The following is a 22,713-nucleotide window of genomic DNA, read 5'->3' as shown; positions in this document are numbered from 1 at the left end:
GGAAATCGCAGGGGTCAGCACACCCGGAGTGCAAGGGATGAGCCTCGCCCTGGGAAAACCACCTGCCTGATCATGGTGTCTCCCCTGCCAGGTAAGTATGCCCCAGCCCGGCCCCCGCCCCCGAGCCCCGCCCGCCCCACGCCTCCACAACACACGGCCACCCCGACAGCGGCCCCCAACCGCCCCGGCCCCGAGCTCCGGCCCGGCCCGCACGGCCCGGCCCGCGCAGCGCCCGCGGACACGCCGGGACGGCGGCGGGATCTGTGCGGGCCGTGTCCCGGCATGCCGCGCGGGCGGCTCGTTTGCATGGACACGCCCCCTCGCCTCTCCCCTTCCCTTCCCTCCCGCCCCGCGCTGGTCTGATTTGCATGGCCACGCCCCCTCTCCCGCCTTTCTGCAAGGCTCCGCCCCCGCCAGGTCGAGGCGGTTCTGCGGCGGCGCTGGGGACACGCCCATACGTCTTGACCCCGCCCCTTCGTTTGCGTCACTAGCGTAGCCCCGCCCCTTCCCGCTCTAGAGCCCGCTCTGTGGGCGGGGTCTCAGAGGGGGTCGGGTCTCCGCTCTGATCCCGCCCCCTCTATGGGCGGGGCCTCTCCCGCTCTGTCACATTTCCCGGCGAGGCGGGGCGGGGACGTGGCAGCCGGCGCGAGCGGCGCGTCTCCGCGGGCTCGGCCAATCAGCGGCGGCGCTGCGCGCAGGCGCCCCCCGTTCCCCCTCTGGCGCTCCGGGTGTCGATGGCGGCGGCGAGAGCGGCCCCTGCCCCGGGCATGGCGGGGCCCGGCCCCGGCCACTGGCAGGTGGTGCGGAAAGGCCGCCGGGGGCCCGCGGGGGGCGGCACCGGCAGCCGCCGCGCCCTGGGAGAGGCCAACGGCGGTCGCGCTCTGCCCCTGCCCGGTGAGTGTCAGCCCGCGGGTCTGGGGGCGCTGTGGTCTGAGGGCCGAGCCTCTCCTCAGGGGTCCCCAGTGGGTCCTGGGGAGGGCTGAGTGTAGTCGGTGGGGCTGGTGGGATTCTCCGGTGGGTCCTAGCAGTCAGGGAGATGCTGCCGGGGCTGGGCGGGCTGGTCAGGGGTTGGAGCTTGTCCCCCGGGGATGCAGAGGCTTTGGGGCCCTGGGGATGTTGGTGCTGTTCACCACCTGTAGGTCCCTGCATACCGTGGGCAGCCTGCAGCCTTGGGCCGTGATTTGCTCTTTGTGCCCCGGATCCTTTGTGTTTGGCCCCTCTGTGCCCGCTGTCACCCTGTCCCTGTCCCCTTTCCAGCCCCCATCGCCACCTCCAGCACCATCTTCCAGCTGGGCTTCGAGCGGGCGCTGCGGAAGCAGAACAAGGAGCAGGTGCCCCCGGCCGCGGCCCCCGAGCCGGCGCAGAGGAAGCAGCACACGGGCAAGAGCGGGAAGAAATCCTCGGGGGGCGAGGCCGGGGCCAAACCGGGCCGGCACCGCTCGCTGGAGGAAGCCTTGAAAGCCGTGAGTGTGTGCCCGGCTGGGGCCCAGCCTGGGGGAGTGGGCAGAGCACCGGGGTGGTGTTTCCAGGTGTCTGGAGCAGTGCAGAGCTCTGCCTCGCTGTCCTGTTCAGCCTCTCCCTTTGGGGCAAACGGGAGGAGCTGCCCCGTGCTGGAGGCTGGAGGGAGCTGGAAGGGGATTCCTGGTTCCCTTTGTCACCCCTGGGCTTGGGAGGAACCCCAGGGAAACCTCGTGATGGCTGGAGCCTCCTCCCTGTCTCGGTGCTGGGCCCTGGGAGTGACTCTGGCTGTTCCTGTGTGCCCTGGGTGGGTCTGCAGAACCTGTCTGTGTCTGTCCTGCCTGTCCTGACCCTGTCTCAGCACAGAGGTGTAGAGGTGTCTTGTCTCTGCCTGGGCCAGCCCTGACACCTCCACAGGGAAGGGTTTGGGAGCAGGATGAACCTCACTGACCCCTGGGAGTTCTTGTCTTGCCCAAAGGAGTGAAACAACAACAGCAGGAGAAAAGAGGAGGCTGTTCTGGGTTAGCTGCTGGCTTTATTCATCATTTATTTATTTATCTGCCCCAGCAGACACCCCTCAGCAGAAGCAGCGGGGGGGGAAAAAGAGCAGGGAACCCCCCAGTGCAACACCTTTTATTGGGGGAGGAACTCAGGGATGGGTTTAACTGGGGACAAATCAGGGCCCAAGGGGGTCTGGCTCTGCAGGTAAATGACACACATTGTGACAAATCAATAACTCGGGTGGGGAGACAGCTGAAGTCTTGTCCAATCACTTGGGGTCCTCACTGGAACTTTGCAGACTTTTGGGAGAGACCCCAAAGTGACAGACAAGGCCCAGGGGCTGGAAAACTTCTGACTGACACAGAACTGGGGTTGGGGTGAAACCAATGAGGGTGGAACATGGGGCAAACCATTACAACTTATAAAAATGAACTTAATACAAGGAACAAATACATCCATAAAACTGATAAAACCAAGACCACACCACTACATGGAGGGTTCCAAAACTGGCTGGGATGGGATGGGCTGTGCTGGGGTGATGTGTCCCCGGGGATGGCAGGCAGTGCTCACCCAGCCCCTCTCCTGCCCCTGGGTGGTACATCCTCCCCGTGCCCTGGGACCTCTGAACCCCCTGCACTGGGTGAGGCTTCTCTCCCTTGTTCCATTAGTTCTCCATGTCCAGCTTTTGCCCACAGTGACAGTTGGTGCAGGATTGTTTGGGATTCCCATGCTCCATGGGGAGGCAGAGCTGTCCCTGTGCTCAGCAGTGACAGGCACTGAGTGGCCTCATCAGGTCACTGATGGCAGTTTCGGGGCAGTTTCGTTCCCTGCTGTGGCACCAGATGGTTTGTGTAGAATTCCTCTCACAGGGCAGGGCTGGGGTGAGGTGCCACACCTGGCCCAGTGAGAATCCACTCACAGGGAGCCACGTTTGGGCTCTCCCAGAGCCTGAGCCTGATGGAGCAGCCCCACAGATAATCTGGGTGTAAAAGCAGGGGATGAGCATGTCTGGATAGCAGTGGAGGAGAGGGATGGGTGGGAGGTGCTGCTGCTCCTTACCTGGTTTGGTGCTGCTGGGTTGTTCAGGTGGATTTGGTTGCTCGTGGCTGTTTTCCTGGAGGACTCTGGGTGGGGACTGTGGACCAGCCGTGGCTGGGACCACCCCAAGCTGCAAGCATGAGCAAATCCTTGTTTGGGGCTGGTGATGGGCTCACTGGCCAGGAGCTGCCTGCCCCAGGCAATGCTCTGCAGCTCTGGCAGCAGGGGTTTCCCGTGTGGGAAGGGCAGTGATCTCAGGATGGAGATGGAAGCATTTCCCTCCATACCCCGTGGCCCCTTAGGAGTCAGAGTTAACTTTCTCCTTGCTGTGCTTTTTGCCCAGTTCTGTTCATCCTGAGTTGAGTTTGTCTGTGTGTCACTTGCAGCTGGACCTGGCGGATCTGCAGAAGGAGCTGGACAAGAGCAGGAGTGTGTTCCCTGAGAACCCCTCAGTGTGGGTGAAGGACCTGGCTGGGTACCTCAACTACAAGCTGCAAGCTCCCAGGAGTGACCCCGTGCTGAGCCAGCACCCCCACGGTCCGTGTCCTGCTGCCCTGGGAGTGGTGGGGACAGGATTTCCTTGGCTCTGGGCTGTCCCCACAACTGCCTCCTCCTGGCCACAGCCACAGGGAAATTGCCCATACAGATGGCAGATTGGAGGCTTCCCCAGTCACCTCTTCTCCATAGGGATCTGTGGAGTTTGGGAGTTCACTCTCAGCTCTCTGCCCTCAGTGCTGGAGGGATGTTGGGGCAGGATTTCCCTTTCCTGTGTGATCAGTTGGTCCCCACTCACACTGAGAACGTGTCATTTCGGGTGGCAGAGGGGAGGGGAACAAAGTGACTCCTCCAGCTCCCTGTCCATCCCACAGTGTCAGCATTCCATGGGCAGCCTTCCCTCAGGGCTGGGTTAGCTGCCTCTGGCAGGGGTCACTGGGGAGGAGGGTCACTCCTCACCTGGCTGGTGTGAGGAGAGGGGCTCCCTGCACTCACCTCCAGCTGCTGGAACTGTCCAGAACAGAGAACTAAACTCTTCCCTCTCTGGTCCCACCCCAGACTATCCGTACTGCCTGGTGAACAAGGAGCTGAGGAGCATCATCAGGTCCCTGCTGGCAAAGGCCTCGGGTGTCCTGGAGCTCTTCTTTGACCACTGCATCTACACCATGCTGCAGGAGCTGGACAAGGCCTCAGGTCAGCACCCCGGGGCTCCCTGTCCTCCCCTCTGCTCTCTGCTCCTCGTTGCCCCCTTGGAAGGTGTCTGTAATTCCTCCTTGGAGGCTCTGGCTGAGCAGGACCTGCCCCATCTCCGTTCCAGGGGAGTCACTGCACGGGTACAGGATTTGCATCCAGGCCCTTCTCCTGGACAGGCCCCGGATTGCCACCACCAACCTGGGCAAGGTGAGCTGGGCTGAGCCCAGGGGGTTTGTGGTGCTGTAAATCTGGGGGTGCTGCTCCTCCATCCCACTGCACAAAGCCCTTGTGCCTCTCTGCCCTCCCCTGCAGAGGGACTGGTGTCCCCAGTGTGTTCTGCCTGCCCTACCCAGCAGCCCCTGGACCCCCACTGAGGCAGAAATTTAAGAAATCTCAACTAATTCTTTATAGTAGATTAAAGAGCATATTAAAATATATTTCAAGTAGTATTTTAGAATATATAAAATGGCATTTAGTAACACTGCGCCTATTACCCTTTCACATATATTTAAACATTACAAATTTAAAACCATCAACATAATCAAAAGATAAACTAAAAAAAGTAGTCTAAACAACAAAATAACAGAGTTGAAAGCACAGATAAAAAAACCCATAAACTCTAAAATAATATATTCTCTTAAAATTGTGCCAAAAAAGCCAAAGCACACACGAGAAAAATAAAAGTAAAAAAGTAAATTAAAAAAGACCAACACCACAGCCTAAAGACCACCACCACTAAAAACTGAGCATGTCCAAAAAAGTGTAAAGTAATTACCATACCAAGCAAGAGTAGACAAAATCTAAAAATAAATATGTAAAACCTCAAACCCCTCATTCTGATTTTGGGGTTTCCCCCTATTCCCCCAGAAAGGCTCCTGCCCTCACCTGGAGCTGTAGGTCCCTCCCAGGGGCTGGAGGCCAGTGTGCTGCTGGTCCCAGTGGCTCCAGGCTTGGCTGGGCTGGGCTGGGTGGCAGCTCTTCCCCACTAACGTGTCCTGTCCTCCCACAGTACCTGGAGGTGCTGCGCTCCCAGCAGAACCGGCCAGCAAAGTGCCTGACCGTCCTCTGGGCCCTGGGGCAGGCCGGGTTCACTGACCTCCAGGAGGGCCTGAAAGGTGAGAGCCAGGAACAGCAGCAGGGGATCCCCTCCTGGGACTGCCAGTGCGCCTCCACTCCTGCTGGTGGTGCTGCTCAGGGCTGGGAAAAGGCTGGGAAACATCCTTAAGATGTAAAGTGCAGCTTCCCCCAGCTGGGACAGGAAAATAGCTGGGTCCTGAGGGGAATCATCCTGCCTGGAAGGACAGGGAGTGTGCTGCTCCACTGCTCTGCAGCACAGCTCTCCTGCAGCCCTTCCCAAGGGATGTGCCTGCTGTCCCCTGGGTGGTTTGGGTGCTGGGGTGTAGGACAGCCCAGCTGGACCCTCCCTCCTCTCCCTGCAGTGTGGCTCGGCGTCATGCTCCCGGTGCTCGGCATCAAGTCCCTGTCACCGTACGCCGTCTCCTACCTGGACAGGCTCCTGATGTGAGTGTCACCCCGTGTCCCTTGGCTGCCGGGGGCCCAGGGCTGTGGGGCCAGCACTGCCCCCTGCCAGGCCCATGCTAGCTCAGGGCTCTGCTCTGCAGGATGCACCCCAACCTCACCAAAGGCTTCGGCATGATCGGCCCCAAGGACTTCTTTCCTCTGCTGGACTTTGCCTTCATGCCCAACAACTCGCTGTCCCCCAGGTACCCCGATCCATCCAGGCACTCTGTGCCGCAGGGCGGGCTCTGGGTGTCCCCTTGTGTCACCCTGGTGCCTGCTGGCCCTCAGCAGCCTGGTGCTGTCTCCCCCAGCCTGCAGGAGCAGCTGCGGCGCCTCTACCCCCGCCTGAAGGTGCTGGCCCTGGGCGCCCGGCCCGAGGCAGCCCTGCACACCTACTTCCCCTCCTTCCTCTCCCGAGCCACGCCTGCCTGCCCCCCTGCCATGAAGAAGGAGGTGAGCAGGGCAGGGCAGGGGGGCAGAACTGGGCTTTGGTGGTCCCGTGGAGTGGTGACAGGACAGGCATGGGCTGTCACAGGGATGGTGATGGCAGCACAGGGGTCATGCTGCCTGCTCCCAGGGGTAGGAGTCATCAAATCAGAATGGTTTGGGTGGGAAAGGCCTTGAAGACCATCCAGTTTCACCCTCTTCTGTGGACAGGGGTGCTGCAGCACTGTTTGGTGTCTCAGGAGCTGGCTGTGGGGTGGGTGCCTGAGCTGGGGTACAGCCCAGGGCATGGGGTGTCTGGCCTGCCAGGGAGAGGGTCACAACCTGCTGTGCCCCCTCCCCAGCTCCTCACCTCCATGAGCCAGTGCCTGAGCCTGGACCCGCTGAGCTTCAGCGTCTGGAGGCAGCTCTACACCAAACACCTCGCCCAGTCCAGGTCAGTGCAGGCTGCAGCTCCGAGTGGGGCCAGTGCTCACCTGCAGAACCTTTGTGACATCTCAACTCCTTCTGGGAGCTCCTGACTGTACCCCGTGTTCTCTTTCCCCTCAGTTTGCTGCTGAACCACCTCCTGGAGTCCTGGGAGAGCAGCAGCAAGAAGGTAGGGGTGAGCTGTGGGATGGGAGCAGTTGTGGGGTGGGAGAGTGTCCCCATCCTCCAGTGAGAGCTCCCTGAGCTGGCAATGTCCCCATGGGCCCTGTGGTTGCTGTGGCAGCTCAGGGGGTCTGTGGGGACCTGAGGGTCCTGACACAGCTCCTGCTGTCCCCAAGGTGCATCAGTCTCTGCAGGAAACGGTTCGCTCCTTCAAGGTGACAAATGAGGAGCTGGCGGCCAGGGGGACAGGAGGGGACCAAGATGTGGCTGCCTGTGACACTGCCTGCAAGGTGAGGGACAGGACAGGCAGGCACTGTCAGATTTCAGCTCCCTGCTGTGCTCTGCTTGTCCCCTCCCTGCTGGTCCAGGGCCCTGCAGTGGGACACACGCAGGACATGCTGGGGACAGATGTGCTGGTCCCTGTCCAACCCCCCAGCTGCTCAGCAGATGTCCCTGTCCCAGCTGTGCTGGGGCCTCCCCGGTGTCAGGACCCTGCTGTGACAGTGACAGGGCCTTGTCCTCCCACCCAGGAGCTGCTGCTCAAGATGAAGGGCCGGGGTTTCCCCTGGTCACGTCTGCTGCTCGTCCTGCTGGTCCTCGCTGCTGGATTCCTCCTGCACGATGTGCAGACACACGGCTCCTTCCAGGGTAGGCTGGGGAATCAGAGTGATCCAGGCTGGGAAAATCCTCTGGGAGCATCAGGCAAGGCCACCACTATCCCGTGTCATCACAACTGCCGCATCCACAGGGCTTTTAAATCCCCCAAGGGATGGAAATTCCACCATTATCCTGGGAAGCCTGGACAGCTCTGTCTGTGGAAAAACTGGGTTTTGTTTACAATCTAAACCTTGCCTGTCATGAGGTTGAGGCTTTTTCCCCTTACTCAGGAGTGATCCTCCTCCCTGGGATCACTCCTGTGGCTGTTCCCTGAGCAAAGCCCCTCTCTGTCCCTGCCTTTATCCTGTGGCTGCTGGGAGCAGTGGGGCCTGTCCATCTGGGGGGCCCCGGGGGATGCAGGTGCTGCAGGCAGAATTGCCCTCTGCCTCTTCCCCTTTGGGAGGGTCTCCCTGCTCCTCTGTCCAACTGTCCCCTCCTGAAGCATCTCCCAAGAGGTTCCCCAGCCCAGCTTAGGCCGTGTGTCCCCACAGAGTCCTTGGGGACAGACAGACACGTGTCCCCACAGCCAGGGGGCCACTCAAGGAACACACTTGTCTCTTGCAGCCTCGTCCTCTGCTCGGCTGCTCCGCTCCTCGGGCATCCTGCCCGCCTCCCAGCTGGCCTGGCAGAAGGTGTCCCTGGGCTGCCTGGAGGGCTTCAGGTGTGTGACACCAGCCTGGCTTGGGTGGCTGGGGAGGGAAGGGTGAGGCTGTTGTGCAGCACAAGGAGGGCTTGGGAGGGAGCTGGGAGCTGTTCTCCAGCTCTGCCTGGAGGAGCTTTCAGCTCAGACTGGAATTCTTCCCCTGTTCACCCTGTGCCCTTGTGCTCTGTGTGGATGCCACTGGTGCCACGGTCCAGCACTGCCCTCACCTGAGGACTCCCTTGCAGGTGGCTGCAGCACAGCCTGGCCCACCACGGTTCTGTGGCTGTGTCCATCCTGTGGCCACAGCTGAAGCTGCTCTGGGAAACAAGCGGTGAGGTGGCCCGGGATGTGTCCCAGCACTGCTCCTCCCTGCTCTCCTGGCTCCATGGCAGCCTGCCCTGGCTCGGTGACTGGGTGAGTGGGGCCATCCAGGGCTGGAAGAGACAAGGAGTGCCAGTTGGGGCTTGTAGGACTGGGAAATCTGATACAGGGGGAGGGCTGAAGTAGGATGGTGACATGTTTGCTGTTGCCTCTAGCACGAGCCCCCAGTGCTGGGGTTCTGGGGAGGGAACACCCCATGGCAGGTCTCTGATGCTGTCTGTCCTCCTGTGGCACAAACCCCTTCCAGCTGTTTCCATTGACAGTGAAAGGGAGAGGGCTCAGAAAACTCCCTGGTGCTGCAGAAGGCAGCAGTTTGGTGGCAGGAGGGTGACATCAGTGTCTGGCAGAGTGTTGGGTGCTGAGTGCTGGAGAAGAGGGAACGTGGGGAGAGCTCAGGGATGATGCTGGGGAGGGGAAAGGGTGAGATGTGACCATCCACGGGCACCCAGCACCCCAGCCCTGCTGGAGGGGCTGGTGCTGACCCAGCCCTGGCGTTCTGGGGGTGCTCAGAGCTGTCTCTGCTCCCACAGCTCCAGACCCGGCTCCCCGAGCGGCTGCTGCACTGGGCCGAGTGCGTGCGGGAGCTGCTGCTGTTCCTGCTGAGGAGCTGCCTGCTGCCCCTGCTGCAGGGCCTGGCTGCAGTGCTGCAGAGGGGCTGGCAGCACTGCCTCGACTCCTGCAAGTGAGCAGCCCCCTCCCCAAACTTCCCCCTGGGCTCTGTCCCCCTCAGTGCTGCAGTTGTGTCTCCCTGTGCCAGCCTGGGCTGTCCCCTGATCCTGCTCTGTGGCCCTGCCCAAGGGGCTCCTGTATCCCCCATGTCATCCCTCCCTCTGGCTCTGCCTGCCGCCCCTGTAATCCCTTGTCTTTGCTTTTCCAGTGGGGACGTGACGTGGGAGTGCGTGAGGGACCACCTGATGAGCTTCACCTATTCCTCCTGGATTTACCTGCAGAACGCAACCCTGGCCCTCAAGAACTGGGCCCTGGCCATGATTTCTGGACACTGAGCTGCTCTCTGGAGGTCACACACGGCCTCCCAGTGTTCTCTGGCTGCTGAGGAGTGTCCAGAGGGCAGCAGGAGGCGGGACAGAGGTGTCAAGGGCAATGCCCACAGGAACTTTGGGTCAAGTTTAGGGGAGGTTTATTTTTTGGAGGGCTGGGGAGACACACACATCCAGGTTTTTCCACACCCTGTGACTGCTTTGACTTTCCCTGTCCCACTGTCCCTGGGTGAGTGGACCCCATCCCCTTGTGTTTTTCCTGCTTACAGGATCAGGGGTGGACACCTGGAGCCCCTCACCTTCCCACCCCTTCCCACCAATGAATGAACTGAATTATTTTATTATTTTTTTTCCTTATAATTTGCTCCATATGCTTCATATTTCTTCCTTATTGAAGATGGCTGTGCATGGTGGGGGGCAGGTCTGGACAGCCCCTGCCCCTGCACCCCCATTCCCATCCACAAGGGGAGGGGCAATGCCTCGGCTGGATCCAGGGAGGGTTAAAGGAGTCCAAGGAGCTGCTGCTGCCCAGCTGTGCCACCCCAGGGGTCAGCCTGGGGCTGGGGTGTTGGGGTGGGGTGGGGAGGTGTCAGGTTCCCCCCTGGCCTCTGCCGGTGTGGGTGTGTGGGGGGCGTGTCAGTGCCTGTGTTCTTACAGCTGTCTGTGTGTGTGTGTGTAGGGGCACCTGTGTGTACCCTGTCCATTCACACCCCCCTGTCTTTTCACACTTCAATGTCCATTCAGTCTCAGTGTCCATTCACACCCCTCTGGCTATTCACTCCCTGTGTCCAGTCACACCCCAAAGTCCATTCACTCTCTTGTGTCTATTCACTCTAGTGTCCATTCACAGCCCAATGTCCATTCACACCCCTGTCTGGTCACACCCCAGTGTCCGGTGACACCTCTGGGGATGGTCATGCCCCAGTGTCCGGTGTCACCCCAGTGTCCGGTCACACCCCAGTGTCCAGTGACACCTCTGGGGGACAGTCACACCCCTGTCCGGTGACATCTTTGGGGACGCCGCCGGCGTGGACCCAGCGGGGGCGTGGCCAGTGTAATAAATGGGCGTGACCAGTGTAATAAGGGGGCGTGACCGTGCAATGAAGGGGCGTGACCTGTGCACGGTTGGAAGGGGCGTGGCCGAGAGCAGCCGCGGGCCCGGTGCCGCCGCGGCCGTTGCCGAGGCGCCAGCCAATGGGCGGGCGCGTTGCTGGGAGGCGGCAGCCAATGGCCGCGTGCGTTGCTGTTGCCGGGCGGCCCGTACCGGCCGTCCCGGGGCCGTACCGGGGCGATGCCGGTCCCGGCCCTGCCGGGCCATGGAGATCCGCTGCGGGGGTCTCCTCTTCAGCTCCCGCTTCGACTCGGGGAACCTGGCACACGTAGAACAGGTGCGGCCTACGGAGCCGGGGGGCGGCCCCGCCGCCCGCGCCAACGCTCTCCCCGCCGCCGACTACGAGTTCAATGTGTGGACTCAGCCCGACTGCGCCCACACCGAGTATGAGAACAGCAACAGGTACCGCGGGGCGGGGGAGCCGGCCAGGGGCGCCTGGTACCGGGCGGGGGTGCCGGGATCCGGATGAATTCCCCCGGGAAAGATTTTGGCGGGGGCCCGGGAGGGGCAGGGGCGATGTGGGACTGTGGATGGAAGGGGAGCGGTGGGGCTGGGGAAAGGGGCTGGGGGCTGGGGCAGCAGATGGGAGGGGGTTCGGGGGCTGTGTGCCCTCCCCGGGGGGTCTGACAGGGAGGTACCAGGCGGGGGTGGGCGCCTCGGGGGGCTGGGGAAAGGGGTTGGGGGGATGAGGAAAGGGGCTGAGGAAAGGGGCTGGGGGTTTGAGGAAAGGGGCTGGGGGCTGGGGAAAGGGGCTGGCGGAGGGAGGCAGCGGGCTCAGAGGTGCCCAGGGAGGGGGTCCTGGTTCCGCCCCCTCTCGGTGGGGCCGGTGGGTGGGAGAGACACCGAAGAGAGAGAGAGAGCTCGGGCACGGCCGGGCAGGGGCTGAGGCGGCGCCGCTCTATCCCTCCCTCCATCTCTCTATCCCTCCCTCTCTCCCTCCCCAGGTCCTGGTTCTACTTCAGCGTGCGGGGCGGCGCCCCGGGGAAGCTGATCAAGCTGCACATCCTGAACATGAACAAGCAGAGCCGTCTGTACGCCCAGGGCATGACCCCCTTCGTGCGGACCCTGCCCGTGCGCCCGCGCTGGGAGCGCATCCGCCAGCGGCCCAGCTTCCAGGTGAGAGAGAGAGAGAGAGCCGGGAGCTCCCTCTGCCGGGCTGGGCACCCGGGACACCGGGCTGGGGCAGCTCTGGGGACACAGCCACACTCTGCTTGCTGCGCTGGGGAGATTCTGCTGGCTTGGTGGAGCAGCTGGTTTGTTCCTGCCGCCTCCAAGGGAGGGATAAAAGCAGTGACAGCCAAGGATAGCCATGGGCACCCCCAGTGCCTGATGGAGGGCAGAGCAGAGCAGCAGGAGCTGTGGTCCTTTATTGCTCTGGACCATTTTGGGGCTCAGCCCCATAGCGGGGAGTGACCCCCATTAGGGGATTTGCCTTATAGTGAGGGTGTGACCCCCTGGCAGTGGGACTCAGCCCCATAGCAGAGGTATGACCCCATTAAGGGGCTCATCCCCATGGAAAGGGGTTTAACCCCACAGAGAGGGACATACTGGGGGGCTCAGGCCCATAGAGGGGAATGTGACCCCATAAATGGGGCTCAGCCCTATAGCAGAGGGTGTGACCCCATAAATGGGGCTCAGCCCCATAGAGGGGAATGTGACCCTATAAAGGAGAGCTCAGCCCCACAGCAGGAGAGAGCAAGGAGAGGAGGAGAGCAGCAGGGGCTGTGCTATGGGGGGCAGTGGAGAAGAGCAGGGGCTGTGCTATGGGGGGCAGAGCAGAGCAGCAGGGGCTGTGCTATGGTGGCTGTGGTCACAGACACCCCCAGTGCCTGTTGGGGGGCAGAGCAGAGCAGCAGGGGCTGTGCTATGGGGGGCAGAGGAGAAGAGCAGGGGCTGCGCTATGGGGGGCAGAGCAGAGCAGCAGGGGCTGTGCTATGGGGGGCAGAGGAGAAGAGCAGGGGCTGTGCTATGGGGGGCAGAGCAGAGCAGCAGGGGCTGTGCTATCATGGCTGTGCCCCCCAGCCCATTCCCAGCCCTCCCCGTGTCCCTGGCAGGTGGTGGAGACACAGTTTGTGCTGTCCTTCGTGCACCGGTTCCTGGAGCACCGCGGGGCCACCACCTACTTTGCCTTCTGCTACCCCTTCTCCTACACCGAGTGCCAGGACATGCTGGCACAGCTGGATGGACGTTTCCAGGACTGCAGGCACATGTCCCCCAGCAGGTGTGCCCCCCACTTTCTCCTTTCTAGCTTTTGTGCCACCCTCCTGGCCCTCACACCTTTCCTGGTCTGTGCCTGCTTGGGTGTTTTTTTCCCCTGGGGAAGCTCTTTCTGCAGCAGGAGGGTCTCTGTGCTCTCCCCAAAGCTGCCTGGCCCATCCTTCTCTGTGTCTCTGCACAAGCATTGAGTTACCCATGGGATTCCAGAGGATCCCTTATTGTTCTGGAACTCAGTCTCTCCTGCCAGAATGGGTTATCTCCCTGGTGGGATGAATCCCTCAGTGCCCTGTCCCTCCTGCTGGGAAGCTTTATCTCCCTGCTGGGATGACCTGACCCTCTGTGCTGGCTCTGTCTGTGCATGAGCTGATCCCCCACAGCTGAGGATTGGGCAGTGCAGACCCCAGATTGGGCCCCTCCTTACCCTGAAGGAAGGGCTGTTTATGTTCTCTGCAGGCTCTGAGGGGATCCAGCAGCAAACAGCCCAGATGTAGGGATGGTCCTTGTGGGGCTGCTCAGCTCCTGGAGCACAGAGCTCAGGCAGCATTCCTGACCCAGCCCCTTCTCACCCCACAGCCCCCTGGACTCAGTCTACTACCACCGGGAGCTGCTGTGCCACTCCCTGGACAAGCTGCGTGTGGACTTGCTGACCATCACCTCGTGCCACGGGATGCAGGAGAAGAGGGAGCCCCGGCTGGACAAGCTTTTCCCAGACACCAGCACACCCCGGCCTCGCTGCTTCACCGGAAAGAGGGTGAGAGATCCCACCAGCTTTGGGGCTGGGCCAGGCATGGGGGGCCAGCAGCCCCTACTGCAGCCCCCGTGTCTGTGACCAGAATGGCATCGTGTCCCCAAGTGCTGGAGCATTTGGGCAGAGTTTGTGGAGCCAAGTCTGTGAGGTTCTTTGCCATTGCAGTATCCTGGTGCAGGCAGGACACTCCCCTCAGCCCCTCTGTTTGTCCCCAGGTGTTTTTCCTCAGCAGCAGAGTCCACCCAGGAGAAACCCCCTCCAGCTTCGTCTTCAACGGCTTCCTGGACTTCATCCTGAGGGAGGAGGATCCCCGTGCCCAGATGCTGAGGAGGATGTTTGTCTTCAAGCTGATCCCCATGCTGAACCCCGATGGGGTGGTGAGGGGCCACTACCGGTGAGTGCTGGCCTCTCCTGCCTCTGTGTTTTGTGGGATCTTTGAGGTTGGAAAAATTCTCTGAGACCGTCGAGTCCAACCGTTCCCTCAAGAAAAAGAAGCAGAAACTGTTTATTTGAATGTTGGTTGAGAGATGTGAGCGAAAGGTGAGTGTCCTTCAATGATGGGTGTGGAAAGGAAAAAGGCTGTGAGTTTGCTGATGAAGGGATCTCAGAAAGCTGATTCTATTATTTTTGTAAAGTTTATAAAAATCACAGAATCCTGGATTTACTACTTGGGTTGGAAAAGCCCTGTGAGAACATTGAATCCAACCATCCCCAGCACTGCCCAGGCCACCACTGACCCCTGTCCCCAAATGCCACATCCACAGGGCTTTTAAGTCCCTTCAGTGGTGGGGACTCCACCTCTGCCCTGGGCAGCCAGTGCTAGGGTAGGACAGCATGAAGAAATTGTTCCCAATATCCAACCTAAACCTTCCCTGCTTCAACCTGAAGCTGTTCCCTGTTGGTCCTGTCCCTTGTTCTCTTGGAGCAGAACCCAAACCCCCCACGTGGCTCCATCATTCTGTCAGGGAGTTGCAGGGAATGACGAGGTCTCCCCTGAGTGTCTTTTTCTCTCCAGGCTGAGCTCCCTCAGCCTCTCCTGGTGCTCCAGCCCCTTCCCCAGCTCAGTTCCTGTCTCTGGGGAGGGTCGTGCAGGGCTTTGCCCCTCATGCATTGTCAGTGCTCTGACAGCCTCTGGCTGATGGTTTGGTCGTTGTACTCCACTCCAGGACAGAGCCCAAAGCCCTGGGCATTCCCAGCTGAGCTCAGCTTTCCTGCAGTGCCCTGAGGGGTGCTCACATCCCTCTCTCTCCCTGCAGAACCGACTCCCGTGGGGTGAACCTGAACCGGCAGTACCTGCAGCCCGACGCCGAGCTGCACCCCGCCGTGTACGGGGCCAAGGCCGTCCTGCTCTACCACCACGTGCACAGCCGCGTCCTGCCGGGCTCCCCGGACTGGAGGACGTTTGTCTCCCCGCTCAGCACCATCTCTCTGAGCTTAAAATCTCCCAACTGTCCCGTCCCGGCCGCGGAGGCGCCGTTATCAGAGCTGGACAAAACCAACAACCTCCGCAACTCCCCCGGCACTTGGCCGGCCCGGGATGTCCCCGTGGCAGAGAGCACGGAGCGAGCCTCCTGGATCCTCCCGTCCAGCCACAGCACCGAGCACTGTGAGGAGGGGCCCTGGGTGCCTCCCCCAGCCCCTGTCCCTGAAGCTGCTGAGCCCCCCGAGCCCATTGCCCCCCGGGACAGTGGCCTGGCTTACTACGTGGACCTGCACGGCCACGCGTCCAAGCGCGGCTGCTTCATGTATGGCAACAGCTTCAGTGATGAGAACGACCAGGTGAGGGCACAGATAAAATCTGGGATCCTCCTGCTGCTGCTCTGCCCCTTACCCAGGGGTCCCAGTGCTGCTGCTGCTGGGAGAGGGGCTTGGAATCCCTGTCACAGGGATTTTCCTTCTCTTTTCCTTCCTTCCTTCCATTTTCCTTCCTTCCTTCCATTTTCCTTCCTTCCTTCCATTTTCCTTCCTTCCTTCCATTTTCCTTCCTTCCTTCCTTCCATTTTCCTTCCTTCCTTCCTTCCATTTTCCTTCCTTCCTTCCTTCCATTTTCCTTCCTTCCTTCCTTCCTTCCTTCCTTCCTTCCTTCCTTCCTTCCTTCCATTTTCCTTCCTTCCTTCCTTCCTTCCTTCCTTCCTTCCTTCCCTCCCTCCCTCAGTCTGGCGATCAGAACAGCAGGAGGTTTAGATTCCCCCTGGGGGCTGGCATGGCTCAGCAGGGTGTTCTCCCAGCTGGTTGCCAGGAGAGCCCATCAGGAGCTGGGCGGGGGGTGAGCAGCGTGCCCTGGGCAGAGCTGGAGCTTGTGAGGCGCTGGAACTGTGGGCAGAGCAGGCCCTGGTACAACCCTGTGCTCAGCACCGATCCCACTGGAGCAGGAGGAGCAGCCAAGGGCCCCCAGTCACCCCTGTTGCTCCCTGCACTCTGCAGGTGGAGAGCATGCTGTTCCCCAAACTCATCTCCCTGAACTCCCCTCACTTTGACTTCACGGGCTGCAACTTCTCGGAGAAGAACATGTACGCGCGGGACAAGCGGGACGGGCAGTCCAAGGAGGGCAGCGGCCGCGTGGCCATCTACAAGGCCCTGGGCATCATCCACAGGTAGGGCACCTGGCCAGCCTGGCACCACTGCTTGTGCTGCCTGGGGGGTCTTGGGCAAAGGGGGAACCAGTTCTGTGGGACAGGCACATCCCTCGTGGCCCCAGGGTGGGTCTAGAGGCTGGGCATGGTTGTGTTCTTGAGACACAGGCTCCTTTCCTTCTTGTTCCTCCCCATCCCTCCTGCAGCTGCTCTGGTTTCTTCTCCCTGCTGTTGCACAGCTTTCTGAGGGGAATTCTCCTCTTTCCTGGGTGTTCCTGTCTATATTGAGCTGTAATTAAGCAGAGTTGATGTGGGCACGGCATCCCCATGGCTGTGTGTGTGAGAGTCCAGCCTCAGCCCATCAGTGATCCCATGAGCTGGGGATGTCTGTGATCCACCCCTCTCCACATGGGATGGGATGGGATATTCCTGGCCTGTCCCTGTGCTGGGAGCATCCCACGGGGTGAGGCAGCCAGGCCCACAGAGGTTCTCTCAGGTTCCTCAGCGCTTGCTGTGTGCTCAGCTGCTGCTCTGTGCTCAGCACCCGTCCATCCCCACAGGAACAAACACACGGGGTTTGGGATTGGGTCACTGACCTGGAGCAGTCCAGGCTGATGGTCCAACAGAGACATCCCAAAAAGTGCTGGGAGTGCTGACAGTGCAGGTGTGGTCCCTCAGGCAGACTGGGCCAGAGCTGCTCAGGTTTTCTGCTGTGCTGGCCTTGTAATTGTCTCTGGGCAGTGGGACAGATGGGAGGCAGCTCTGAGCCCACATTTCATCCCTCCTCCTCTGGAAGGATCTGCTCCAAGGCACCTCGAGGGTCAGGGGAAGGCTGTAGCCACCCACTCCCTGGATTGTTGGTGCTGACATCAGATAATTCCCTTTCTCCACCCATTCCCCATCACCTTCCAGAGGTGACCGAGAGGTCTCCTCACAGGGACCTTGGCACTTTGGGCATCACCCTCAGGGCCCAGACCTCCATCCCGACTTTGCATCCTGCTGATCTCTGCTACATCCATTCATCCCCACACAGGGCGTGGGCCGCTCCTGCCATCGGAGGGTGCTGTCCTCAAACCCTGCCAGGTTCCCTTTGGAGCAGGACCCCCTTCCTGCTGCAATAGGACCCCCCCTCCCAGTGCTGAATGTGCCGAATCCCAGGGCAGTAATGTGGGCTAAACCCCAGCCCTGCTGCGGGTTTGGGGGGTAACAGGGGCTCCCTCCTGCCCCACAGCTACACCCTGGAGTGCAACTACAACACGGGCCGCTCTGTGAACAGCATCCCGGGGGCGTGCCACGACAACGGCCGGGCCAGCCCCCCGCCGCCGCCCGCCTTCCCCTCCCGCTACACCGTGGAGCTCTTCGAGCAGGTACAGGGGGAGAGACACGGGGGCTGGGCTGGGATTGGGGGCTGGGGTTTCTTTCTTCCACTTGCTTTGCTGTCTGAAACTCTAGAGAGCTGCTCTTCTCCACAGTGCCCTCATTCCCTGGCATTCTCCCTTCCTGGAATCCTCCCTTCCTGGTGCCTCCATCTCCCCTTGTGCCCTCCTTCTCCTGGTGGCTTCCTCTTCCTGTGACCCTCCTCACTACAGCTCCTCAGCTTTGCTGTCCCAAGCTCTAGAGAGCTACCCCTCTCCCCAGTGCCCCCATTCCCTGGTGTTCTCCTGTCCTGGTGCTTCATCTCTCCTCGTGTCCCCCTTTTCCTGGTGGTTTCCTCTTCCTGTGACTCCCTTACTACAGCTTTGCTGTCACAAGCTCTAGAGAGCTGCCCCTCTCCCCAGTGCCCCCATTCCCTGGCATTCTCCCATCCTGGTGCTTCATCTCCCCTCGTGCCCCCCTTCTCCTTATGACCCCCCTCACTACAGCTTCTCTCCCCAGTGCCCCCCACTGTCTCCTTCCTTGCCTGTGTCCCCCTTTCTTCCCCTGCACTTCCCCTTGTGTTGTGCTCCCCTCTCACCGTGCCCTCTGTTGGGCCTCGCACTCTGCTGTCCCCCTGCTGTCCCCCTGCTGTCCCCCACTGTCCCCTGCTGTCCCCCTGACGCGCTCCCTCTCCGGGGCAGGTGGGCCGGGCGGTGGCGGTGGCAGCCCTGGACATGGCCGAGTGTAACCCCTGGCCCCGGATCGTGCTCTCGGAGCACACCTGCCTGGGCAACCTGCGCGCCTGGATGCTGAAACACGTCCGGGGGCTGCGCGGCACGGCCGGGGGCCCGCGGAGGAGAGGAGGTGCCAGGACCCCCCCCAGGAGCTCCACGTAAGGGCTGGCTGGGGCGAGCGTGGGAGCTGCAGGATAACGGCACTTAGACATGATAAATGTCCCCAAGTGAGTCACCCGCCAGGGTCACCTATAGCTCTTCCAAGCTCTGGGAGCTGCTGTTTGTCAGTCCCTCTGCTCCGAGATGTCAGCAGGGAAAGGGCAGAGAGTGAACTGGTTGGGATTTGTCTGCCCCAGTGCTTTGGGAGGTTTCTCCTGCGTCTGGACTGGGTTGGGAGAGGCTGAGGGAGGCTCAGCCTGAAGAAGGGGAAGCTCAGGGGGATCTTGTTCCTCTCCACAGCTCCCTGACAGCAGTGTGGAGCTGGGAGGAGGTTGGGCTCTGCTCCCGGGGAACAAGGGATAGGACAAGGGGAAATGGCCTTGGGTTCTGCCGGGGAAAGTTTGGGTTGGATATTGGGAACAATTTCTTCATGGAAAGAGCTGTCCAGCACAGGTTGCAGATGGAGTCTCCATTTCTGGGGGGATTTAAAAGCCCTGTGGATGTGGCACTTGGGGCTCTGGCTCAGTGCTGGGGAAGGGCTGGACACGAGGGTGTCTAAGGCCTTTTCCAACCTCAGCAATTCCGTGTTTTAGGACCGGGGTGAGAAAGTGGGAACCCTGAGACAGCACAGGGCACTGGGGCTGCAGCTCTCAGGGACAGCCCTGGTGACATCCTTGTCCCCAGCTGTTCTCCATCTCCTGACAAGCCCAGGGCTCTGCCAGAGGCGGTGCTGGGCTGTGACAGTGGGCGGAGGGAGCAGAGGGGAGCCCCCCTCCCCCTGCCAGGCTCACCCCCATCTCTCCCCCCTGCAGCGGGCTGCCCACCTCGGCCTCTGACAACACACTGAGCCGTGCCAGGAGCTTCAGCAACGGCACCAGCGGGAGCGGGGGCAGCCAGCAGGACTCCCCCCGGCTCCGAGCCTCCCCCAGCTTCACCCTGGGCAGCCCCAGGCCCCCGGCTGCGGCCGCGGCCCCCCAGGGCCCCCTGAGCGGCGGCGGCGCCCCGGCCCTGGGCACAGGTAAGCCGGGCTGGGGACCCCTTGCCCGCCTGCTGCGGGGCCTGTCCAGCTGCTGTGCGGGGCCACAGCCCTGAGGGGGTCAGCGCTGCCTCGTCCTGGGCTGGGGCACGGTGACAGTGGCTTTGTGTGGAACAGAGTGTGAGGAGCCCCCGTCCCCACAGGAGGGTCCTCAGCGGGCTCAGGGCTGGCACTGCACAGCCAGACCTGCAGTTTTACAGCCCAGCTGAGCTCCTGCTCCACAGCCCTTCAGCCCTGGGATGTGGGGGACCCTGGGCACTGGGGCTGCAGGGAGATGCCCCCCACTCCAGTGCTGGGGCCAAGGGGCTTCTGGAGAAGCCAGCACAAAAAAACACCTTTGCTCAACTTACCACTGTTCCCAAACATTCCTGAGGCCAGCAGGGACACACCAAAAAGTGCCTTTTCACTTCTGTAGGCACTGGCTGGGCTACAGTGGGTTGTGACCTGTGGCTGTGGTGAGATGGCAAGGGGCACCAGGGGGTTTCCAACATGCAGAGTCCCCTCTGGTGGGGGTTGATGTGCTGCAGTGGGGTGCTAAAATCAGGCAAGACACTGCTGTGCCCCCTGTGCCAGCACTGCCACTGTGGGGCAGGGGCTCAGGGCTGTGGGGGGCAGGCAGTGGCAGGGGAAGCCCTGGGGGCACCGTGCTCCAAAACCCCCCAGGGCTGGGGGCAGGTGCCTGCCTGGGTGTGCCTGAAGCTGTGCTTGTGTTGACCTCTGCATTCCTCTGGTGTCTGTCGCGTTGTCCTCGGGGTTTGCTGCCCAGCCCTCTGTCGTGACTGTGTCTTGTCTGCCATGAGAACGTGGTGGGGAGGAAATAAAAGGCTGATGTTCTCATGGGCACGTTGTTCTGTCTGTTCCTTTGGCCGGGCCCTCCCTGAGCGACCCCTGGCCCCTCCCCTGGCTGAAGGGGCTGGGGACAGCTGGGGACGTGAGCAGGAACAGACTGTGCCAGCCAGAGGGGCAGAGCCTGGTCTGTGGTGTCCCCAGGGCTGCCTGGGGTCTCCTGCCTCCCTGCTCCCCACTGCCACAGCCTCCTCCAGCCCAGTGAGTGCCCCAAGGGACTCTGCACCCTCAGTGCTGCCTGGCACTGGCACCAGGAGCCGGCTCTTCCTCCCTGCCCTGCCATCAGCTTCCCCTGCTCCCGGCCTGGCCCCTCCAGCCCTCCCTGCTCCACCTGCTGGCAGTGGCAGCTCTCCCTCCACCTTCTCCCCCCCTGCCAGGGCCCAGCAGTGTCAGCACAGAGTCCCAGGGGTGCTCTGAGCCCTGGCTTTGCCCTCCAGGCCCTGTGCTGGTTCCCTCCCTCTGGCTGTGCCATTCCAGTGATTTATTAAAAAAACTATGGATATTGATCTAATATCAATATCCAACTATGACGGACAAAGACTCTCTAACAGTTTAAAGTTAGAAAGTGTGTGTTTATTACGACGCCGGGCAGCGTGCAGTTCCCAAATACACACCTCAATCCACAGATGGTCACAGGGTCTTTTATGTCCAGGAGTATTGAACACCCAAAACACAAATGCACATTCATAACTCTGGTACATCCCATTCCCCGCTCCCTATGGTAATTAGCCCAAAAAGCCATCAAACATGGGGAGTTTGTTCTTTGAAATGGGTCAGTGGTCTTTTTTATGGGGTGGGGTCCCAAAATGATGAAGTAAGATGGGTCTTCCTCCCTTAACTTTTTAACCTTTAGTGTTAGTGACAGCTAAATCCTGTTTTTTCCAGGACTGTTTGATTTATGATTGTATTGTGTTCATGGGGTCTATTGATTATTCAGGATGCAAAAGCCTGGTTTGACAGGTTCCCTGATTTATCAGTTCCTTCACTGATTTATCAGTTCCTTCAGTCTGGCTTCTGTTAACAAAAGTGAAGTCCTGGCTCCATTATCTCAGCACTATCTATTTTGACTACAGTCTTTAATTCCTCTAAATCAATGCCTCACCAGCCCTCCCCAGGCAGCAGGGAGGGAGCTGAGTGCTCCTGCAGCTGTGGGATGGCTCAGGGGGAAGATGCTGCTCCCCTGGGCTTGTCCCACCCTCCACTTTGTTCCCCACGTCCCACTCCAGCCTAGCCGTGCCCTGGGGAGCCCAGACCTGTGTTGGTGCTGGCCTGATAAAATCTTACACGTGGCCAGGATAGAATGAGCCACATGAAGATTTATCAATTAATATCTCTGGGGATGTCCAGCACTTCTCAGAATGGCTTAATAATAACGAGACAACTCTCCAAGGGTGTTTTGTAAAACAAGGAGTTTTGATAAATGAAAAAAGGAGACAGAAATCAAGGGAAAAGCCAAGGCCAGGTGACACTTTGCTACAACAGCCCAAAAAGCCCAGAGCTCCTCTGTGCTCGTCCTCAGGGCCTGGATGACCCAGGAGGGTTCTATTGCCAAAGTGCCAATAGAAACAGCTCCAGGGCTTGAGAAACATCCCAAAGATCAACCCCTGCCCTGAGCTGGCTCAGCAAATTACAGTGAGAGGACTGTGGGAAAGTCTAATTTAATTTCCTTACATGTTCTAAGGTAAAACGAATTTTTTTCCCTTATTTAAAAACACCTGCTCAGGTGTGGAGGTGCATTAGTACATTTCACCCTAATTTATTACAAAAAAAAAAAAAAAAAAAAAAAAATTACTTTGAAAAAATCCTCACCTTTGTTAATAATTATGATTGTGTTAGTAACTTATTGTTGCTTAATAATTTGATTCTATGGCTAAAGTGTTGTATTATGAATTACATGATTTTGAGTTTGGTACTCTCTCTTCTTTTTTAGCTGGTTATTTCAGTCGTTAATATTTTAAGATTAAAATTTAGTCTAATTTTTTATAAATTTTATTTTTATATTTATTTTCTACAGTAGCACATATTCCCCCATTTTTTTCTTTTTATTTTTTTTCCCAGTTATTTCTGTGCTTTTTCTACAATAGCTTGGTTTTTGAATGAATTTGTTATATTCTGTGGTAAATTGGATGTTTGATATGCTGAAAAACGTGTAATTTTAAGAGCAGTATGGTTAGGAATGAGAAATGCTTTCAGGAAATATTTTAATTATGTTTTTGGGCTTTTCTCCTTTATATGCTGTGAAAAACGAGGTTCACTTTTTAGTAAATTTTAAGGAATATGTTTAATAAAATAATTAAGACAATTAGGAGATAAGAAAAAACCAAAAACGGCCGGCCGGGTGACTTGGCACTCAGCCAAGTCCACACCTTGCTTTCTCAGAGACACTCGTTAAATACCCTTTTCGTTATATCGATATATGAAATTCCATAAACTAGTCTCCATATTCCAGGAACTGCCCTGCAGGGTCCCTCCTTGGGTCCGCCTTTTTAGAGCATGCGTGTTTCGTGGCCGTG

At 59.5% G+C, this 22,713-nt stretch overlaps 3 protein-coding genes across 4 annotated transcripts in view; all 3 read left to right on the top strand.

Moving 5' to 3' along the window:
* Positions 1 to 22,713, top strand: part of KHK (ketohexokinase) — a 205,130-nt gene that overhangs the window by 142,544 nt on the left and 39,873 nt on the right. The gene's annotated exons all lie outside the window — the stretch shown is intronic.
* TMEM214 (transmembrane protein 214) lies at positions 735 to 9,798 on the top strand (the record flags this gene model as incomplete). Its single annotated transcript, XM_083857866.1, has 17 exons — positions 735 to 894; positions 1,258 to 1,463; positions 3,384 to 3,534; positions 4,051 to 4,185; positions 4,310 to 4,392; positions 5,195 to 5,300; positions 5,625 to 5,706; positions 5,808 to 5,909; positions 6,018 to 6,159; positions 6,495 to 6,586; positions 6,700 to 6,748; positions 6,918 to 7,031; positions 7,272 to 7,389; positions 7,963 to 8,059; positions 8,287 to 8,455; positions 8,953 to 9,104; positions 9,300 to 9,798. 17 exons carry the CDS (start codon positions 735 to 737, stop codon positions 9,424 to 9,426), a joined length of 2,085 nt encoding a protein of 694 aa, XP_083713992.1. The 3' UTR covers positions 9,427 to 9,798.
* AGBL5 (AGBL carboxypeptidase 5) lies at positions 10,684 to 19,410 on the top strand (the record flags this gene model as incomplete). Of its 2 annotated transcripts, none has more annotated exons than XR_014589633.1 (10): positions 10,684 to 10,933; positions 11,476 to 11,647; positions 12,586 to 12,752; positions 13,322 to 13,499; positions 13,712 to 13,890; positions 14,753 to 15,275; positions 15,921 to 16,090; positions 17,301 to 17,436; positions 18,127 to 18,386; positions 19,131 to 19,209. XR_014589633.1 is itself a non-coding variant. In XM_083857767.1 (10 exons), the coding sequence occupies exons 1-10, from the start codon at positions 10,737 to 10,739 to the stop codon at positions 19,408 to 19,410; spliced, it is 2,193 nt and encodes a 730-aa protein (XP_083713893.1). In that variant the 5' UTR covers positions 10,684 to 10,736. The 2 variants fall into 2 exon arrangements, 1 of the variants encoding a protein (XP_083713893.1); XM_083857767.1 differs by having other exon boundaries at positions 18,127 to 18,317; positions 19,131 to 19,410.

This window comes from Zosterops lateralis, assembly GCF_965231275.1.
Source record: "Zosterops lateralis genome assembly, chromosome: 3".
NCBI lineage: Eukaryota > Metazoa > Chordata > Aves > Passeriformes > Zosteropidae > Zosterops > Zosterops lateralis.
Note: the sequence above shows the minus strand (reverse complement) of the source record. Positions and strands in the feature narration are given on the sequence as shown.